The sequence below is a fragment of the Engystomops pustulosus genome, chromosome 2 (assembly GCF_040894005.1).
Source record: "Engystomops pustulosus chromosome 2, aEngPut4.maternal, whole genome shotgun sequence".
NCBI lineage: Eukaryota > Metazoa > Chordata > Amphibia > Anura > Leptodactylidae > Engystomops > Engystomops pustulosus.
Window position 1 is genome coordinate 32,357,907 of NC_092412.1, and position 23,620 is coordinate 32,381,526.

Genomic DNA, 23,620 nt, shown 5'->3' on the forward strand with positions numbered 1-23,620 from the left:
ACATCGCTCCCTGTGTCCTGTGATCAGTCTAAGAGACACACAGCAGACATCACTATTTATTAAAGATCTGTCTGAGAGCCAGATGCAGCCAACAAAAGAGCCACATCTGGCTCCCGAGCCATAGGTTCCCTACCCCTGCTATACACCATATGTTCTCCAGGATAACGGGCCTGCAATTTATGCCGTACACATAAATCCTATGAATATCAAATTCCCGTTTTCCGCTCCCTCTAGATAGAAGAGATAGTTATGATGCAGATTTTCTAAATAACACAAAGTTCAGTCTGTTCCAATGTCTAAACAGTGGGGGCACCCTGACCTTCAGAGATAAGCTGCTGTTAAATTAACATTTGTCATATTGGGCAAAATAATACAGAAGAAAGGAGATAATATTTTACAAGTTATTTCCATTTCCAACACAAACTAAGGAAACAAACTTTAAAACGGTTTGCGATTAGCAGAAACTGTCCAGGAATTACCATTGATGGTCCATCAACATGTTTCTTACTAGAGGCAGACACCAAGCAAAGAGCTGGAAGTTGCTCACTGCTCAGTGTAGTTCTTCAGCCATTATGTAAAAAGTTTGGAACAATGTGGGTTGCACTATCACTTTTCACCAATACCCCTTTAATCTTTACCCACTAAGTGGTAAATGGTAGGTAAAAACCAACAAAAACTCTATAAACAAACCAAACTTGGCAACTACGATGACCTACTTTGTGTTAAAGTGAATCTACCACCAGGATGAAGGACTGTAAACCAAGTGCACTTACATGCAGGTGTGAACTCTCTCTGACAGGATCCACTCTTGTTTTATCTTCTCATTTTCTTGCTTATACAAAACAAGGCTATAGAAATTATGCAAATAAGCCTGCAGGGCTTCAGGTTCCATAGTTGTTAATTGAGCCCAAAGCCCCTCAGGATCATTTACATAATTTTGAAAACGTTTTTTGTAAAAATAAGGGCAGAAGAAGCTAAAAGAAAAGCCGATCCTATAACACCAGTATGTAAGTGTGCTTAGGTTACAATCCTTTAACCTAATTGTAGATTTCCTTTAAAGAGCTCCTGAGGAGTCCAGTAATCCAATATTAGTCAAAAAGTTTATATGGAAATGACTACACAAGAAAAGAAAATCACAACAACTATACAAGAGCCAAATACTGAATACTCTTCTGATGAAGTTGTTGTCACGCAGCCTCATTCTTTATCGATAACATTGGGGCAGATTTATCAAGCTGTCTGAAAGTCAGAACATTTCTAGTTGCCAATGACAACCTATCGCAGCTCAGCTTTCATTTTACCAGTGCTCATGAATATTTTAAAGGGGAGCTGTGATTGGTTGCCATGGGCAACTAGAAATATTCTGACTTTCAGACAGCTTAATAAATCTTCCCTATTGTGTTTTATATGGCCAGTCCCCAGCACGAGTCGGCACATTGGTGAAGTCCAATGACTGATGATGACCGGTAGCCAAGGATCATTGGCAAACAGCGGGACAACATTGGCAAAAATATGGCTGTTTTATTCTTGGGATAAGAACATGACTGAAACTGTAATCTCTACAATGCAGTCGGCTAATCTCCCTTCGTAGGTGTGACGGATATGAGAGACAACTCAGCGTCGGCAGCCAAAATGTTGGAAGATGCCAAAAACTCGGAGAAGTTTTAGTGTTTTTATTAACGAAATCTCATCCTTAAAGCGGCAATGCCTTCTTAAACATTCCACAGCAAATTCCCCCCTCGTGGAGTATCTGCTATTTAAGGAACAGAGATCTTGGGACCCTGATGCATAAAGGGCTTTTCTGCACTTAGCTTAAGGGAAACCTGAAGTTATAGATAAAAATCTAAGAGGTTGAGGGCGTCAGAAGTATCTGACAGATTTCCGTGACAGTAATATCCCTTTAAATTGAAACATGTCATGTTCTGAGATGTTCAACATTCTTAAATGCTATCATTCTGGATGTCAACCTCTACTAGTCCAAACGTGAAGACTGTCCTGCCCATGGCAACAAAACAACTAGGCAGCACCGGCAATGGGCTAAACATCCAGGCAATTAGGAAAATAAGCTAAGTGAAGCGATTTGCAAGATTTGACGAAGAATATTCGGGGAATATGATTGTCTGATATAAAAACCCATAATGCTATAAATAAATGAATGCAACAAAATTCAATGTTATTAGTCACAAAATGGAGTTTAAATAGTTTGATTTTATGATTCACTAAATTTTATGGGCTCTAAGTAGGTGGAGTTATCACCAAGATGGCCAACACTGGAAACTACAAGTCCCATGATCCTATAGTTCTCAGTACCTCCTCCTTCTTCTTATGCTCTGCTCCCAGTGATGATGTAACAGACTGTTCTGCTCTGTTACCATAGTAATGATGTGTAACTGACATCACTGCACATTACCTCATTGAGATGATGTCTCATCACAACACTGACCATACTGAATGCACTGCAACTAACCAACTGCAGCCAAGCATAGTGGTGATCACATGACCTGTCCAGGCAGGTGCAGGACATGTGATATTACATTACAGTGTATGTCCAGAGCATTTTATCTGTTAAGGGGAGCAAAATTTTAAATAACAACTAATTACATATTAGCTTATAGTTTAAAGACCCATTTATATATGAATTATGCTCATTCCTGGAATACCCCTTTAAAGGACATCTACCACATATTGTTCCTGGCTCTGTCGTAAACTGAAATCGGGGCATACCCCATGCGCGCCGAATGCCCGAAACGGCAAAACACAGCCCGGGCCCAAATACACAGTGGGCGATTCAGGCGGTCAATCGCCCCCACTATAATCAGGCCCTGAGAAACAGGCTACAATGTGCCCCGTAGATACAATGTTACTTCTACGTTGCTATGGAAAATCTGTCTATAGGATTAAAGACCGATCTCTCTTCTCCTTTTGTTTACACAGCTGTGAATGAGTGTTAACCTCTCCTGCTCTCTCCCTGGCTGTAGTATGCTATTAGCACTATATTCCAACATGAAACTGGAGGTTCAGTGCAGGAGAAGCTCGTCAATGCCGGCCTCCGAAGCTTTTAGAAAGAAGCTGTAGACACCCATTACCACGGTCTTCAAACAAAAGCCCTAGCAGTGATGGTCGGTCTGTGGGAGAACGGGAGCGGGGAGAGAGGAATGTATGATTTTTTTTTTCTAATTTAAAGACACCCCCACCACACGTTAATACTTATTCCCAGACAACCCTTTTATGGAGTAATTAAAGTCTGGGAGATTCTGCATTTAGAGGGTCTGGTTTAAAGGTTTTTATTAATTTAGGGGATCTTTAATCTACCATTAAGGTATGTATGGTAAAAAAAAGATTCTGTTCTTGAGATAAATAGGAAGCTGAGGGTGTGCAACATCCCCCACTAAGGCCTTTTCTTAGTGGCCTGGAGACAGGCCTAGATTTCCAGAGTGGCTGGCAGTTGCGGCCTTGGGCACGCTGTGGTCACGGAGCTTGGTATGGGGACCAGAGGGCTGACCTATAGCCTGGCAGGTATCCAGTAGGTGGAAGAAATATGGAGGGAGAGGCTGATGCAACGGTTTCTCCCTGGGGCAACCCCTGTCTGTAGGATAGGTCCCCACAGCAGGTAATGGTCAGAAACGGGTAACAGCAGATTCTTTATGCTGGAAAGGTCATGGAAAGCCAGTCCGCAGGAAAGGTTACACTCAGCCTGACAGTAGATGCAGGCTGGGCTGCTGCAGATGGAAATGAGTACAAGTGGGGGAAGCTGCAGTTCTTGGCTTAAGTCTCCAGACTTGTCCTGTGTGGCAGGCAGTAGGCCTGAGGCACTGGAGGTTCCTAGGAATTAAGGCTGTGGCAACACTGCTCACACCCAGCAGGGCTTTATATACTCCCCTGGTCAGGTGGTAGCACTCCTCCAATCACCTTCCAGCTTGTATTACACAAACATCATTAGACAATTACATATCACAATGTTAACTGTTGCCTTGCCAGGCAGTATCTACAGCTGCAATTACACAATGGGGCAGATTTACTTACCCGGCCCATTCGCGATCCAGCGGCGCGTTCTCTGTGGTGGATTCGTGTCATCCAGCGATTCAAGGCAGTTCCTCAGATGTCCACCAGGTGTCGCTGCTGCGCTGAAGTCTGAAGAATACTTGGTGAAGGTAACACTTTTTTTTTTTTAAATGCTGCGGTTTCTCCGAATCCGTTGGGTTTTCGTTCGGCCACGACCGACCCCCCCCCCGATTTCCACCGCGTGCATGCCGGCGCCGATGCGCCACAATCCGATCACGTGCGCCAAAAACCCAGGGCAATACAGGGGAAATCGGCGCAAATTGCAAATATTCGGGTAACACGTCGGGAAAACGCGAATCAGGCCCTTAGTAAATGACCCCCTATATTCCAAGTTCTAGAAACATCCTAGATGGTTCATAACTCCCCCTAACAACTCCTGACCTGGAGAGGGCGCTATTCACAATCACCAGCCTGCCTTTGCGTTGGCAGGGGTGTTGCAGGTGTAATTTAAGAAATGGGACATGGGTCTGTATCAACTTTCAAGTTCCATATCTGTGCAGGTCTGGTAGGGGAAAAATTATCCCCAAAACAGTCTAATTCTGTTAGGGATTGGATACTGATAGTTTAAAGGGTGGCGAATGGTCTTCATTTGATTTTTTCTTTTGGGAGGAAGGGGTGGGGGAGTGGATCTTAAAGTAACACTACCCCTACAACTACTAAACTTGGCTCATCTCCTGTGAAAATGAGGTGAGAAAAGTCACATTTGCCTGACTTTGTAGTGCTCAGTGGTTAGCACTACAGCCTTGCAGCTGTAAATAGTTTGTATGATCTCCTGTGTTTGTGTGGGTTTCCTCCGGGTCATCCGGTTTCCTCCCACACTTCAAAAACATAATGGTAGGTTGATTAGATTGTGAGCCCCACTGGGGACAGGGATTGATTTGACAAGCTCTGTGCAGCGCTGCGTAATCTGTGTACGCTATATACACTCACCGGCCACTTTATTAGGTACACCATGCTAGTAACGGGTTGAACCCCCTTTTGCCTTCAGAAATGCCTCACACAGTTGCCGCAGATTTGTCGGCTGCACATCCATGATGCGAATCTCCCGTTCCACCACATCCCAAAGATGCTCTATTGGATTGAGATCTGGTGACTGTGGAGGCCATTTGAGTACAGTGACCTCATTGTCATGTTCAAGAAACCAGTCTGAGATGATTCCAGCTTTATGACATGGCGCATTATCCTGCTGAAAGTAGCCATCAGATGTTACAGGGTACATTGTGCTCATAAAGGGATGGACATGGTCAGCAACAATACTCAGGTAGGCTGTGGCGCTGCAACGATGCTCAATTGGTACCAAGGGGCCCAAAGAGTGCCAAGAAAATATTCCCCACACCATGACACCACCACCACCAGCCTGAACCGTTGATACAAGGCCGGATGGATCCATGCTTTCATGTTGTTGACGACAAATTCTGACCCTACCATCCGAATGTCGCAGCAGAAATCGAGACTCATCAGACCAGGCAACGTTTTTCCAATCTTCTACTGTGCAATTTCGATGAGCTTGTGCAAATTGTAGCCTCAGTTTCCTGTTCTTAGCTGAAAGGAGTGGCACCCGGTGTGGTCTTCTGCTGCTGTAGCCCATCTGCCTCAAAGTTCGACGTACTGTGCGTTCAGAGATGCTCTTCTGCCTACCTTGGTTGTAACGGGTGGCGATTTGAGTCACTGTTGCCTTTCTATCAGCTCGAACCAGTCTGCCCATTCTCCTCTGACCTCTGGCATCAACAAGGCATTTCCGCCCACAGAACTGCCACTCGCTGGATGTTTTTTCTTTTTCGGACCATTCTCTGTAAACCCTAGAGATGGTTGTGCGTGAAAATCCCAGTAGATCAGCAGTTTCTGAAATACTCAGACCAGCCCTTCTGGCACCAACAACCATGCCACGTTCAAAGGCCTCAAATCACCTTTCTTCCCCATACTGATGCTCGGTTTGAACTGCAGGAGATTGTCTTGACCATGTCTACATGCCTAAATGCACTGAGTTGCCGCCATGTGATTGGCTGATTAGAAATTAAGTGTTAACGAGCAGTTGGACAGGTGTACCTAATAAAGTGGCCGGTGAGTGTATATAAATGAATTATTATAAAGGAGGTAATTCTAGAAAGGAACATTTCATCCCCTACCGGAGGGGACTAGTAGTTTATTGTGGGGGGAAACCTAGTGACAGGGTCCCTTTAAGAAAAAAACCTAAGACCTATTGTATGCAATACATGTCAGATATGTGGTGACCCCCATACCAGGCAGAACAGGCCATATCTACCTAATAATAATCATTTTCTTATAAATAGAAATATAATCTTCTCTTCTTGTTCTGTGTATTATAAGATGAATGCCTCCTCACATTACTCACCATCACAATAATGATATCCAATTTATGAGGAATTCAGAGAGATCTCTCAATAATAAGAATAATGTGAAAAAAATTCTCACAATTTTAGATGAAAAAAATATATATCCCAGTGGTACTTGCATGCTTACAAGACTACATACACAATAAGGCAGCATTCAGACAGGCCATGTGGGAATATATGTCCTCATAGACAGCTATGGCGACTCAGGGCAGTAAGCTTTATTATAGACGGTCACTTCCAATACAAGATAACATCTCTAAATAGAACATCATCATTAAATCACTACTGACAATAGATGATGTCACAGCTTATCTCCTCCCCCTCCCTGTACAATGACCTCTATATAGATAACACTGACCCATCATTACATCACTACTGACAATAGATGATGTCACAGCTTATCTCCTCCCCCTCCCTGTACTATGACCTCTATATAGATAACACTGACCCATCATCCCATCACTACTGACAATAGATGATGTCACAGCTTATCTCCTCCCCCTCCCTGTACTATGACCTCTATATAGATAACACTGACCCATCATTACATCACTACTGACAATAGATGATGTCACAGCTTATCTCCTCCCCCTCCCTGTACAATGACCTCTATATAGATAACACTGACCCATCATTACATCACTACTGACAATAGATGATGTCACAGCTTATCTCCTCCCCCTCCCTGTACAATGACCTCTATATAGATAACACTGACCCATCATTACATCACTACTAACAATAGATGATGTCACAGCTTATCTCCTCCCGCTCCCTGTACTATGACCTCTATATAGATAACACTGACCCATCATTACATCACTACTGACAATAGGTGATGTCACAGCTTATCTCCTCCCCATCCCTGTACTATGACCTCTACATAGATAACACTGACCCATCATTACATCACTACTGACAATAGATGGTGTCACAGCTTATCTCCTCCCCCTCCCTGTACTATGACCTCTATATAGATAACACTGACCCATCATTACATCACTACTGACAATAGATGATGTCACAGCTTATCTCCTCCCCTCCCTGTACAATGACCTCTATATAGATAACACTGACCCATCATTACATCACTACTGACAATAGATGATGTCACAGCTTATCTCCTCCCCCTCCCTGTACAATGACCTCTATATAGATAACACTGACCCATCATTACATCACTACTGACAATAGATGATGTCACAGCTTATCTCCTCCCCTCCCTGTACAATGACCTCTATATAGATAACACTGACCCATCATTACATCACTACTGACAATAGATGATGTCACAGCTTATCTCCTCCTCCCTGTACAATGTCCTCTATATAGATAACACTGACCCATCATTACATCACTACTGACAATAGATGATGTCACAGCTTATCTCCTCCCCCTCCCTGTACAATGACCTCTATATAGATAACACTGACCCATCATTACATCACTACTAACAATAGATGATGTCACAGCTTATCTCCTCCCCCTCCCTGTACTATGACCTCTATATAGATAACACTGACCCATCATTACATCACTACTGACAATAGGTGATGTCACAGCTTATCTCCTCCCCATCCCTGTACTATGACCTCTACATAGATAACACTGACCCATCATTACATCACTACTGACAATAGATGATGTCACAGCTTATCTCCTCCCCCTCCCTGTACAAGGACCTCTATATAGATAACACTGACCCATCATTACATCACTACTGACAATAGATGATGTCACAGCTTATCCCCTCCCCCTCCCTGTACTATGACCTCTATATAGATAACACTGACCCATCATTACATCACTACTGACAATAGATGATGTCACCGCTTATCTCCTCCCCTCCCTGTACAATGACCTCTATATATATAACACTGACCCATCATTACATCACTACTGACAATAGATGATGTCACAGCTTATCTCCTCCCCCTCCCTGTACAATGACCTCTATATAGATAACACTGACCCATCATTACATCACTACTGACAATAGATGATGTCACAGCTTATCTCCTCCCCCTCCCTGTACAATGACCTCTATATAGATAACACTGACCCATCATTACATCACTACTGACAATAGATGATGTCACAGCTTATCTCCTCCCCTCCCTGTACAATGACCTCTATATAGATAACACTGACCCATCATTACATCACTACTGACAATAGATGATGTCACAGCTTATCTCCTCCCCTCCCTGTACAATGACCTCTATATAGATAACACTGACCCATCATTACATCACTACTGACAATAGATGGTGTCACAGCTTATCTCCTCCCCATCCCTGTACTATGACCTCTACATAGATAACACTGACCCATCATTACATCACTACTGACAATAGATGGTGTCACAGCTTATCTCCTCCCCCTCCCTGTACTATGACCTCTATATAGATAACACTGACCCATCATTACATCACTACTGACAATAGATGATGTCACCGCTTATCTCCTCCCCTCCCTGTACAATGACCTCTATATATATAACACTGACCCATCATTACATCACTACTGACAATAGATGATGTCACAGCTTATCTCCTCCCCCTCCCTGTACAATGACCTCTATATAGATAACACTGACCCATTATTACATCACTACTGACAATAGATGATGTCACAGCTTATCCCCTCCCCCTGCCTGTACAGTGACCTCTATATAGATAACACTGACCCATCATTACATCACTACTGACAATAGATGATGTCACAGCTTTTCTCCTCCTCTCTGTGCAGATCATGCCTAGAAAACTTTCCCATAAACCTCCCTGAGTTAGCTCCAGTCTATTACTATGTCCATGAGGCTGCTGTAACACATATGACTAGGCGCTCAGGAGGGATTTTTCCCGTAACAATAGACAGGCAGTGGAATTAAAAATCTTTAATCAGGGTATTAAAACAGATGAGAAAACAGAGATATTTGTCTTTAGGTAACTGTTATTTATTTTTAGAATACATTGGGCCACATTTATCACTTTTGTGCGCCTAAGTGTAGTAGTTGCGCCTAAATTCTGGCGCACTGTTTTGCCAGAATTATCACAAGCTACAACCATCTGTGATAAGTATATTTTCTGCCTCTTATTAATCACTTTACTTTAACACAGTTTAGGCGCAATTTTGGCGCAGTTTAGGCGCAATGTTAGATTCGGGTACTTACATGTCATCCTGCTACAAGCTCCTCTCTGCTTCTCCCACAGCCCAGAATGAAGATAACACTCACAGCAGCACCCAGGTGTGTGACACCCAGCACCCAGTGACCTCCTCAGCAGTGGCTTCTCCTGGAGGGGATCCCCCAGTGCTGGTCTCCTGCTGCACCCCTGTAATTCTGCACAATATCCCCCTCAGACACTGTGCAGAATTACATGGTGGACACTTGTTTGTAGTATCTGCAAACTTCTGCAAACTGGTGCAAAGTTCTCTTCTCTCTTGCTGTGAGCTCAGGAGTTTGCAGAATGTTTTGTAAATAGAAGCTGATGAACTGTAAATAGAGTCTGCAGCTCCTGTCTGCAGTGTATCTAATGTATCTATTATCTGTACTAGTGTCTGCAGTGTATCTAATGTATCTATTATCTGTTCTAGTGTCTGTAGTGTATCTTATGTATCTATTATATGTTCCAGTGTCTGGCTGAGCTCTGCTGCTAGAAATGAGCTGTTCTGCAAAGGGGCTCAGTGCTTTCTTCTCAGATAACGCCACCTTCGGGCTGGAGTGTTTTTGCGCCCGTTTTTGCGCCTAAATGAAAACGTTGCAAGTGATGAATATCATTAGGCGCAGCAAAACATCTGGATTGGTAAGATAGATGAGGGAAAGCTGGTTATTTGTGCTGCGTGGCTAGTTTGGCGTTTAATCGCAAAAATGGCGCAAAAACGGTGCGCCTGAATGAAAAGGCGCAAAAACAACAGAAAAAACAAGTGATAAATGTGGCCCATTGTTACAAAATATTTTTTTTAAATAAGTATCATTGCTATCATTTTTTTTGCCAGTTTATTTTAATAATATGTTTTTTTTTTCACACTCTTGTTTTTCTATCTCTGTACATTATTATTGAAGCGATGACCACATAATATAAATACCAGCCGGTGTTTATGCATTGTGGTTAGATTTTGAGGAGGCTGAATAGGGAGCTGTGACTGACTGCATGTACTGTCTGAATTATGAAAAGGAGATTCTGATGGGGGATTGGAGGAAACTCCCCCAGTTCTTCAAGTCCAGCTGCAATCCTGAAATAAGTTTTTTCACAGTTCTGCTGCTACTAACTACACACATAGGTATGGCTACCCTGATCTCCAGGTCCAATAACTAACTCTATCTGCAACCGGATTCCCTTTCCGTACTTTAACTGTGTCTCTTTTAAAAAGCTGGTCAGAATTTACTATTGATAACCTTTACTCAGGATATGCCATCAACAGTTTGGAGAGGAAATGACAACCTACCTTTGTAGTGATCAGCTTTTCATAGCTCTTTAAACACATGGAAACAAAGCTGGAAACCATTGACTCAATAGGGGAGATTTATCAGAAGTGTCTGAGGTAAAACTGTTCTAGTTGCCCATGGAAACCAATCAGAGCTCAGCTTTCATTTTGTAAACAGCTCTGGTAAAGTGAAAGTTGAGCTTTGATTGGTTGCCATGGGCAATTAGAACAGTTTTGCTCTCAGACACTTCTGATAAATCTCCCCCCACTTCAGCCATGGCTTTTTTCACTTTGGTAGCTGTTCTATTACTAAAGTAGTATCAACAAATCCCCCTCTTCTTCCCTTGTACGCACTACTAAATGGGGGCAATCTACACTCACCGGCCACTTTATTAGGTACACCTGTCCAACTGCTCGTTAACACTTAATTTCTAATCAGCCAATCACATGGCGGCAACTCAGTGCATTTAGGCATGTAGACATGGTCAAGACAATCTCCTGCAGTTCAAACCGAGCATCAGTATGGGGAAGAAAGGTGATTTGATGCCTTTGAACGTGGCATGGTTGTTGGTGCCAGAAGGGCTGGTCTGAGTATTTCAGAAACTGCTGATCTACTGGGATTTTCACGCACAACCATCTCTAGGGTTTACAGAGAATGGTCCGAAAAAGAAAAACATCCATTGAGCGGCAGTTCGGTGGGCGGAAATGCCTTGTTGATGCCAGAGGTCAGAGGAGAATGAGCACACTGGTTCGAGCTGATAGAAAGGCAACAGTGACTCAAATCGCCACCCGTTACAACCAAGGTAGGCACAAGAGCATCTCTGAACGCACAGTACGTCGAACTTTGAGGCAGATGGGCTACAGCAGCAGAAGACCACACCGGGTGCCACTCCTTTCAGCTCAGAACAGGAAACTGAGGCTACAATTTGCACAAGCTCATCGAAATTGGACAGTAGAAGATTGGAAAAACGTTGCCTGGTCTGATAAGTCTCGATTTCTGCTGCGACATTCGGATGGTAGGGTCAGAATTTGGCGTCAACAACATGAAAGCATGGATCAATCCTGCCCTGGATCAACGGTTCAGGCTGGTGGTGGTGGTGTCATGGTGTGGGGAATATTTTCTTGGCACTCTTTGGGTCCCTTGGTACCAATTGAGCATCATTGCAACGCCACAGCCTACCTGAGTATTGTTGCTGACCATGTCCATCCCTTTATGACCACCATGTACCCAACATATGTGATGGCTACTTTCAGCAGGATAATGCGCCATGTCATAAAGCTGGAATCATCTCAGACTGGTTTCTTGAACATGACAATGAGGTCACTGTACTCAAATGGCCTCCACAGTCACCAGATCTCAATCCAATAGAGCATCTTTGGGATGTGGTGGAACGGGAGATTCGCATCATGGATGTGCAGCCGACAAATCTGCGGCAACTGTGTGATGCCATCATGTCAATATGGACCAAAATCTCTGAGGAGCTTCCAGCACCTTGTTGAATCTATGCCACGAAGAATTGAGGCAGTTCTGAAGGCAAAAGGGGGTCCAACCCGTTACTAGCATGGTGTACCTAATAAAGTAGCCGGTGAGTGTAGATTACTATATAATGTGCAGGTCTCTAATATGGGATCAATATAATTTATTCAATATGGTGGATCTCTTGATTTGGAGCAATATAAATTATTATTCTTTATGGGTCAAAATAAATTATAATTTGCATTGTCCACATAATAAATTGAGTCCCCCCTTCAATGAATAGTAACATATAATTCCCCAAAAATGTATAAAGACACCTACGGCAGGTCTCTATTTATTATGTTGGCTAATTTGCCATTACATAATATCATTATGGATATTCATTATCCATCTTAAAAAATTAACAACACATATTGACCCTATCCTAAACTCCTGTGTACCTAAATTTTACCACAAAAAAAGATGAAAAAAATGTATCGACTCGAGTATAAGCCTAGGGTAAAAAATGCAGCCACTAATCTTTAATAAAACGGCCAGCAGCTTTTACTAATAAGTTTACCAGCAGCATCCACTCATTAATAAAATGTCCAGCAGAGCCCCCACACTAATGAAATGCCCAGCAGCCATTCTCCTGCACTAATGAAATGCACAGAAGCCTCCACTCATGCATAAAATGTCCAGCTAAGCCCCTACACTAATGAAATGCCTAGCACCCATTCCCCCGCACTAATGAAATGCTCAGCAGCAGTGCCCCCGCACTAATGAAATGCCCAGCAGCCATGCCCCCTTAAAATAATAAACTTACATTCTAACCTGTGGCACTCCTTGTAGCTACTCTTCTCCACCTTATGGCCCCTCCCTCATGTGAGCAGCGTCAATGCACACATATTATGACGTGGCAGTGGCGGCACCTGTCGCTGCAAGTAGGCAGCGCTGCAAGTAGGCACATGTATATAAGTTATTTTTATATACTCATGTATAAGCCGAGTGGGGCTTTTTCAGCACAAAAATCTAGCTCATATGAGTATATACGGTACTTATATTTAGGGAGTGCTAAAAATAACTGGGTACACTATAGATATTATTATTCATCAGTGGGGAATGATATATCATTTATTTTAATAACTCTTTCTGGTTTCTGATTCTATATTTAGTCTAATGAATTATAGAGGGCTGTACAAGTACTTCCTAATTCAGTGGCCACAGTATGTTATTTTATTCAGGAAATTCTTTCATTTCTTCTAGGGGCCTAATATCTATCATAGTTTATGGAAGAGTCCCAGTGTATATGTCATATATGCGGAGGCTGATAGCGATCAGTTGTGTTGTGATATATTACTTGGGAGCGTAATGTTTGACATAGTTGTTATCCAAGTGATACTACACTGTAAGTAACTGTGGAATTTTTAGCTGCACAGTGTGGGGGATTTTCTGGATGGAGCTGAAGACATATGGGAGGATCAGAAAGGTGAAGTCAGAATTAAGTTGCTATGTCATTGTCACCTATGGTATCGATCATGTTGTACCTTTTCTCTGAAACACTGAATCCTACGTCGACGGCTACAGTGCATGAACTTGGCACCGCAACAGTCTAATCAACAGGCAGACCCTCCCTTTCCTGAGATTGGAGACGGCTGGAAAGACTTCCTCCTGTTCCTCATTTTATTGCTGTTCAATGCTATAAGACGCCAGAGATTTGTTTTCAGGCTTCTCCTTAGCTTGGCATATGCTGAAAGGGAAAATTCCTATTTAGAAACCCGGGCCAAGCCGTGCTGTGGGCCTGAATGCTGTGGGCGACATGCAGATGTATCACAGGGACTCTACACAATGAATTTACCTCGACTTTGTTGATTTTCTGGTTATTTTTAGTAGAATTTTTTTGGAGTTGTTTTATCAAAAAGTTGAATCAATTCAGATATTGTTTTTTTGGATACAAATGTATAAAAGAAAGACTATTATGATTATTTCCGGACAATTTTATATTTATAGCCGTAGCCATAATTCTCTGTGTTCTTTTGTTGACGGCCTGGGTCGTGGAGGTTAGGCCGATAAGTAAAAAATTAATTGTGGATAAAAAAAAGTCTTAGAATCTGGAAAAGTAACTAAGTGAAAAATAAGATTTTCTTATGGAGACCAAGGACCCAGTGTCACAGGTAAAAGGTAGTAAGATACAGGGACCAAAACATGTGCCGTCATTTATCATTTTAGCTACTTTTTTCCCTTTGAGAAAATACACGGATGTTTTTTTAAAAAATTCTTGTCTCGGAATAATACTGCTGACCTATCTGCAGGACCTGCTCATAACTGGTCCCCGCACCATTCACCTGTTCAGATTATTCTAAACAGAGAACATGGGAGCAGTCGGCTACAGTAGCTGCTAAACCCATAGAATTAAATGAGAGCCATAGCTGGAGTTGCGGCTTCTGTCCACTACACAGAGCGCGGAGCCCTCTTCACCCATCTCCCTACAAAGCTTTTAAACATATAAGATACAAAATAATTACCGTATTTTACGGAATATAAGGCGCACAAAAATTCCTTTGCTTTTCTCAGAAATCAAAGGTGTGCCTTATAGTCCAGTGCGCCTTATATATGAACCTAGACGTTTTAGCAGGTATTTATTGATGGTGCGCCTAAAAATCCGGTGCGCCTTATAGTCCGAAAAATACGGTAATCAAAAGAATTTTTAAAATACAAAGGGAAATTTACATAAACAATACAGTAACCCACTTACAACATAATCTTTTTGTACACTCTCTTCCCAAAAAATCCCTATAGATGCTTAAAAAGACGGTTACTTCAATTAAAAATGTTTATAGCATATCACTAGTGTTTCCCATGATGCTTCAAACAAACTGATATTGGTTCAGGGATCTGTTGTATTCCCAGATTTGGGACGCAGAAGCCTCAGGGGTCCCAGTACACATCTTGTACACATTTAATAGCCAGAGCCAAGTCCCCAAGACTAAAATTAACACCCAACCCTCCCCCCCCCCCTTGATGTTGTCTGTGCCAGGGACACAGATGAATCGGGAATTATCTGTGGTGTAACTAGAAGCTGATGGGCCCCAGTGCGTACTCTGTGCCGGACCCCCGAGTATTATGTAGGGTGTATAGTAATAGTCTTCTCATATGGGAAAGTGACACCTTATGGGCCCCCTAAGCCTCCTGGGCCCAGTTGCGACCGCAACCTCTGCACTCCTTCAAGTTACGACCCTGGGAAATATATCTAGAACAAACTCATTTTAATTTAACTAATTTGCTATTTTTCCTTTGCCCTATAATAACAGCCACTGACAGCCGGGCGTGTATATCACTGATCACTGGCTGAGACTGATTTCCAGAAATATATTTATTCCTCTTAGCGTCACTTATCTGTCACCACTGACGGAGCCTCTTACCTCCCAGGATCATGCCGGCCTGGCAGCACTTTCTCAGTCTACACGATGGGCAATTCTTTCTTCTAATTTTATCCACAATACAGTCATTCCGCCCTGCGCATAAGTAATTGTGCTGCCCTGGAGGGATAGAGAGAAGAAGCAGGTAAGAGCATGATAATAATTCAACCAGTGTCACAATACAGAGATAATTCAACCAGTGTCACAATACAGAGATAATACACACAGTGATGTCACAGTACAGGGATAATACACACAGCGATGTCACAGTACAGGGATAATACACACAGTGATGTCACAGTGCAGGGATAGTACACAGAGTGATGTGACAGTACAGGGATAATACACACAGTGATGTGACAGTACAGGGATAATACACACAGTGATGTCACAGTACAGGGATAATACACAAAGTGGTGTCACAGTACCGGGATAATACACACAGTGATGTCACAGTACAGGGATAATACACACAGTGATGTCACAGTACAGGGATAATACACACAGTGATGTCACAGTACAGGGATAATACACACAGTGATGTCACAGTACAGAGATAATACACACAGTGATGTCACAGTATAGAGATAATACACACAGTGATGTCACAGTACAGGGATAATACACACAGCGATGTCACAGTACAGGGATAATACACAAAGTGGTGTCACAGTACCGGGATAATACACACAGTGATGTCACAGTACAGGGATAATACACACAGTGATGTCACAGTATAGAGATAATACACACAGTGATGTCACAGTACAGGGATAATACACACAGCGATGTCACAGTACAGGGATAATACACAAAGTGGTGTCACAGTACAGGGATAAAACACAAAGTGGTGTCACAGTACAGGGATAATACACAAAGTGGTGTCACAGTACAGGGATAATACACAGTGATGTCACAGTACAGGGATAATACACACAGTGATGTCACAGTACAGGGATAATACACACAGTGATGTCACAGTACAGGGATAATACACACAGTGATGTCACAGTACAGGGATAATACACACAGTGATGTCACAGTATAGAGATAATACACACAGTGATGTCACAGTACAGAGATAATACACACAGTGATGTCCCAGTACAGGGATAATACACACAGTGATGTCACAGTACAGGGATAATACACACAGTGATGTCACAGTACAGAGATAATATACACAGTGATGTCACAGTACAGGGATAATACACACAGTGATGTCATAGTACAGGGATAATACACACAGTGATGTCACAGTACAGGGATAATACACACAGTGATGTCACAGTATAGAGATAATACACACAGTGATGTCACAGTACAGGGATAGTACACACAGTGATGTCACAGTACAGAGATAATACACACAGTGATGTCCCAGTACAGGGATAATACACAGTGATGTCACAGTATAGAGATAATATACACAGTGATGTCACAGTACAGGGATAATACACACAGTGATGTCATAGTACAGGGATAATACACAAAGTGATGTCACAGTACAGGGATAATACACACAGTGATGTCACAGTACAGGGATTATATACACAGTGATGTCACAGTACAGGGATAATACACACAGTGATGTCACAGTACAGGATAATACACACAGTGATATCACAGTACAGGGATTATACACTGTAATGTCACAGTACAGGGATTATACACAGTAATGTCACAGTAGAGGGATAATATACACAGTGATGTCACAGTACAGGGACTATATACACAGTGATGTCACAGTACAGGGATAATACACACAGTGATGTCACAGTGCAGGGATTATACACACAGTGATGTCACAGTACAGGGATAATACACACAGTGATGTCACAGTACAGGGATAATACACACAGTGATGTCGCAGTACAGGGATAATACACACAGTGATGTTACAGTACAAGAATAATATACACAGTGATGTCACAGTACAGGGACTATATACACAGTGATGTCACAGTACAGGGATAATACACACAGTGATGTCACAGTACAGGGATTATATACACAGTGTATTCTTTATGTGTTTCTTGTAGAGAAGTAGAACATTTTAGAGCTGCTTTATCTAGGATTGTAGACCTTGGGGCCATGGTAAGATGACCAATGCACTTAAAAATACCCAACACAATCGTAATCTTTGCACTTGCTGGAAACTGTGTTATAATGTAGCATTTCACAGGTTCTGAGATGGAGAAGGTATTAATCACCACCGGTATAATGAGCGGGCACAATACATGGAGGTTTTGTTTCTCCAACAATTCCTGCTGAACACAGAACGAGGTGCGAAATGCACTAAAATTATTCAGCTCATAGATGTACAAGGCTAATGACAGAGAAGAAGCTGGGGGTTGTGGGAGGAGCAGAGGTTATGGAAATGTTGGAATGGAATGGCATATAACATTGGCTAGAGGTATAATTACTGGTAATTATTATAATACACCATACTCTGAAATATTTGTAGGGATAAAATGTTACTGCGTTAGATGAAGTTTAGGTTAAATCACTTTCACTAATCTGTGGAGCAGCAGGTTAAGCTTGTGCTTTGGTGCTCCATTCGATAGCATGGGATGGGCAGAAATTGCTGAGGACAGCACTCAGGTATCTCTGGCACTCACATACTGTAGACAGTGAGTGAGAGTGCTGGAGATAGACACGTGATGCGATTATGACACTCCCATAGTCCTGAATGGAGCACCAAGGCAAATGCTCGGCCTACTACTACTCCACCGATTAGTGAAAATAGGACCCCCTGCTCTGAGGATCGCAGAAAAACTAGTTTAGTGGAGTCTCAACAGTTGGACCCTCCTTGATCAGATTGTTACCCCCTATGCTATGGGTAGGCAATAACATGCAAACTGGGTACAAATGCCACACCCCTGCCAATGCATAGGCCAGGTGGTAGTTGTGAATAGCGCCCTCTTCATGTCAGGAATTGTTAGGTGGACTGATCACTTCTCTAGGAGGTCTCTAAGGACTGGAAAACTTAGGCCCCTTTCACACTTGCGTTTTTCACGCGCGTTTACTGCGCATGCTTTTGACACGCAGAACTTGCATTGCACTCTGACCCATTGTAACCAATTGGTCTTTTCAGACTTGCTTTTTTTTTATCACGCACACACACGTTTTTTTAACGCGCGTTTAAATCTCGGCATGCTCTACTTTTGCAAGTCACGCGCGTGAAAAACACACCATACAAGTCTATGGAGATGCATCAAAAACGCATTGCACTCTGAGACACGTGCAAGTCCAATGCGTTTTTTCATGCATCAATTGCCATAGAAAAGATAGAGCTCAGCCCTGAGTCCTTTCATGCGCATTATCTGCATTGAAATTGCATTGAAAACGCGCATCGAAAACTGAGACACTGAAAAAACTCTGACTGAAAACTGATTGCACTCTGATGCAAAATGTGCGTTTTTCACTGACCAAACCCTGATCGCACCCTGATCAAACTCTGACGTGATCTGCAACGCAAGTGTGGAAGGAGCCTTAGTGATTCCAACTGTAGCCACTGCCTGGTAAGGCAAGAGTTAACATTGTGAGCCTGAACCTACTACCAACGTGTAACCTTCCTGTGGACCAGCTCTCCATGACTCTTCCAGCTTGCCACTTTTACGGCTGAAACCTGCTGTTACCCGTTTCTGGCCGTTGCCTGCCGTTCAATAAAGAACTGTAAGTTGATTTGCACAACGTTGCCTCCGTCTGATCCCTGAATACGGCTGTCACCACCATGGGCTTCCCCATCCATTACCCAGGGACATTCTACAGACTCTAAGGGTTGCCCCATGGAGAACCAGTACATCAGCCTCTCCCTCCATATTTCTTGCACACACCTCCTGCAGGAGACCTGCCAGGCTGTAGGACAGCCCTCCGGTCCCCATACCAAGCACCGTGACATCAGCGAGTCCTAAGCCGCAATTGCCCGCCACTCCTGTATTCTGGGCCCCGGCTGCCTCCAGACCCCAAGAAAAGACTAGGCCCCTGTGGGGGATGTTGCACAAACCTTTAATCCCAATTTAATGTTTCTACTTCTTTTCATGTACGTTGGTGCTGGTGTCAGGATTCAGTAGGCCCATGGACGGAAGAGCCTCAGTGGGCCCCTTTGCAGTGAACTCATGTGATGGCATTAAATAATCATAAGCTATTATTTTATATACAGCCCCCTCATAATTTCATTATATACAGCCCCATCAATGTTCTATCATATGCAGACCCCTTGGAATCATTATATACTGCCCCTTCCCCTCACGAGATGCTGCCAGGCTGCTGGGGACTGAGATGTGGGCCCCCCCAGCAGCTCTGGGCACCAGCACTCTCACGGGTATGCCTGGAGCTGGCGCTGGCCCTGGGTGCTGTGGTGTAAAGGTGACTTAGAATCTCTTTTTTTTCTTTCCTGTATCCAGTCAAGGAGGCGGGGGAGCTCCCTAGCTATTGGGTACTGTTTTCTTTTTTTTTTAGTAGTTTGGAGATGACAGGTTCCCATTAAGTGACTGTAGCTGAAATATCTGTAACTCATTTACCAAGGTTTTTATGAAAAATGACCTCCTATTTTTTAAATCCTTGCATAATATTTAAGTCATGTACTTGGAAGGAAAATGGCACATAACTGGTAAAAAGCAATAATAATAATTCATTTCAGATTTTTTTCCATCGCCCTCAATGATCATGTAGTCATTTCATCAATTTATACTATTTTTATACGAAAGCTGTGAAATCAGTGGGAGTCCAGCAACTGGTCTTGTTACTGATCATCATCTGCAACTATGCAGAGTATGGGGTCAGCAGTAGGTGGGAGCGTATATCATATGTTCTGATCCATTCTATTAATAGGTGACCTTTTTTTACTCTTGGACCACCCTTCTGTTGGTCTGTTGATTATAATATCAGACATGGATGCATGGATTTCCTGGTTGTGTAATACTTTAATATCAGAAGTACAAGTCGGATCTTCTCCATTTAGAAGGCTGAAAGATGTAGCCCAGATACAACTACAGTTAGATAACTCTGGGGCCCATTTACTTACCCTGCCCTGTGCGTTCCCAGAGGTGCGTTGTCCGACGAGAATGCACACCTGCCGCCATTCACTTACAGTGTGCAGCCGATATCCTGCATGTGTCGCTCTCTGCTCAAGTCGGCTGAAGTTCACCATCTTCTTCCTGGTGTATGTAAGTGCATGGCTTGCGACACAGTTTAAATGTTAAATCCTGCGCTTAGTACGAATCAGTCGGATGCCCCCGCCCAATTTGTGTCACATGAAATCCAGCGCCATTGCGCCAAAATGTGATTGCGTGCACCAAATACCACTGCTAATTGCGGCACAAATCGGAAATCGACGGAATATCCGGCGATAGTGCGGTCCGTGGACCCTTAGTAAATGAGCCCCACTATCTTCACTATGACTGAAGTTGAAGGAAACCTGTCACCAGCAAAGCCCTTTCCCTCACAAAGGGGAATTCACAAATGGAATTAGAGCCAACATTTTTCCGAAAAAAGACTTTTATTGATGTCCTCTTTTACTAGAGATCCATTCATGGAAGGAGGGAAACACCAGCATACAATTAAGCTACCCCGCCTCTTAACTGATGCTGACAATGCTAACATAGCCCCTCTAGGAAATGAGAGAGACATGTAACTCACTGGAGAGAATTCCTGAGGGAGGGGTGAATGAAGAGCTTGATTTCTCTTCACACAGCTAGCGTCTCTCTCATCACCCTTCTTCCTTATGCAGTTAATGATGTAGCAGAACTGAGTCACAGCCATTGTCACTCTCAAAACTCCTGACCCATCCCTCAGGAATTCACTTCAGCCAGCTTAAAGGGGTTATCCGGGTTTAAAACATTTTTTATGGCCGGGCTGGGGAGGGCTAGTTAAACATAATAAACATGGACTTACCTCCTCCGGCGCCGCCGATGTCCCGCGCCGCGGTCACTTCGATCCGTGCCCCTGTAAACAAACAGGGGCACGGAAGCCGCGCACAGCGAGCTTCCGGTCCGCGATGTGGACGGCTCCTCCCATCCGTCCCTATCTCTCAGCGTTGTAAGCGCTGGGAGATGGTGCGCATGGGAGCATCCGGCCGGCCGGAAGCTCCCTGTGCGCCGGTGTAATGAAACCGGCGCACCAAGAAGACGGGCTGCGGCGCGGTACATCGGCAGCACCGGAGGAGGTAAGTACATGTTTATTGTGTTTAAATAGCCCTCCCCAGCCCGGACATAAAAAAAAGAAATTAAACCCGGATAACCCCTTTAACAGTGTCAGCATTAGTGAGGAGGGTAGGGTAGCTTTACTGTCTGCTTCAGTCCTGAAACAGTGGACATCATTAAAAGTCTTTTTTAAAGAATGGTGGCTCTAATCACATGAATGAAGGCTTTAGTGAAATATGTATAAAGACATCTAAAAGGTGTTGTATGTGCTCTGTGTGTGTGTGTGTGGGGGGGGGGGGGGGTCACTGGTGACAGGTTCTCTTTTAGTGTAGAGCCTAAAACTCACAGTTTCTCAGCCTAGAACATGTGGTCTTTCCATAATGGATTCTTAGTTCATTGTTCTCAGAGTAGTCAACAATTCCTTCCATGAAGGTAGACTTTATGAATGCCTGGGACATGGAGGAGAGCTGAAATAATACCAATAGATGACACCAGGAGAAACTGACAAAATAATGTAAAAAGGAAAAGCCAAAGGTCCAACACAACCAGTAGAGGCAAGGTCAAAATGTAAATCTGGGATCAGAGCAAAGCTGGAGATCACCTCATGTCTAATTTAGACCTCTTTCCATCTGTATTTGTGTCCTTTAGCCCATATGTTTTATTAGGTCCTACACGACCAAACTGTATGTGCTTACTCTGTAGCACAATTTTATGTCTTCAGTTCCTTCAAATAAAGTTTATTGTTGATTGATAATAAAATCTGGATCAGAGGGTGGTCTTTTGGAGAGGATTGGCATTACCAGTGTCTAAGTAATGCCCAGGTTCCTTCTTTAATCTGTCCTCAAAGCTGATCTCATCAGAAGACCGAAAGCAAAGAACAGTGGACCAAGAACATTTGTGGATTAACTGCAGATAGTACAACTCAATCAATACTCACATGCACACAAAATGTATTACATTCCTCGATCAATGTAGTTTTTGAGCCTTGTCCTCTATAGCATGAAGTCTCTAACTATTAGTTAAATAGCTTCACTTTAACTCTAGAACTCTAGAAAAACTTTATGAAATGTTTTTAACCTTTTCAAAGTATGGCTGAAATGTAAGCCCTACTTAAAAAATAGGCCCTAGATACAAACAGCTATATTTCTGAACTTTAGCATCAAGAAACACAGTTCTGGTGTCATTTTAGAGAGAAGAATCCCTTTATAATCACACAGTATACCTTTATAATAAACAATTGCATTTCTATGCGCTACAGATCCAGATATATCCACAGTTACAGTAGGGAGTGTGATTTTCTTATATGGCTCTCACTCCTTTCCGTAAATTTAACTGTGGATATGCCTCTTTAAAATGACACCAGAACAGTTTTTGTAGGTGTAACGGTTCAGAACTTATAGACATTTGTGCCTTCCCTTTAGCCTCTCAGCTGGAGGCAGCATGGAGAAGGAGGAGGAGGGAGCTGCAGGGAAGAGGTTGATGACATATGGAATGTGCTACGAGCAGCTACATTAACAAGGTTCTCCTATAAGTAAAGTTCCATTTCTAGACATAAGAGATCATTATAAAGTCCCTAGCAATTCACAATAGAATTAAGGATTTGGAATTTTATGGTGATGTTCCAAAAGATGATTATATTGGAATCAATTTAGATTTTTGTTTTGTTCAAGAATAAATATGGATTTTTGTTCATGAAATGAAAAAAACTTCCCCTGGAAATAAGCCCTAACCAATTTTTCAATGCAAAAAATAATATAA

General features: G+C 42.9%; 1 protein-coding gene across 2 annotated transcripts in view; it reads right to left on the minus strand.

Moving 5' to 3' along the window:
- Positions 1 to 23,620, minus strand: part of PGR (progesterone receptor) — a 91,281-nt gene that overhangs the window by 19,038 nt on the left and 48,623 nt on the right. For both annotated transcript variants that reach the window (XM_072134182.1, XM_072134181.1), the window contains exon 3: positions 15,720 to 15,836. In XM_072134182.1, coding sequence (XP_071990283.1) covers positions 15,720 to 15,836 — 117 coding nt within the window. The remainder of the gene's footprint in view (positions 1 to 15,719; positions 15,837 to 23,620) is intronic.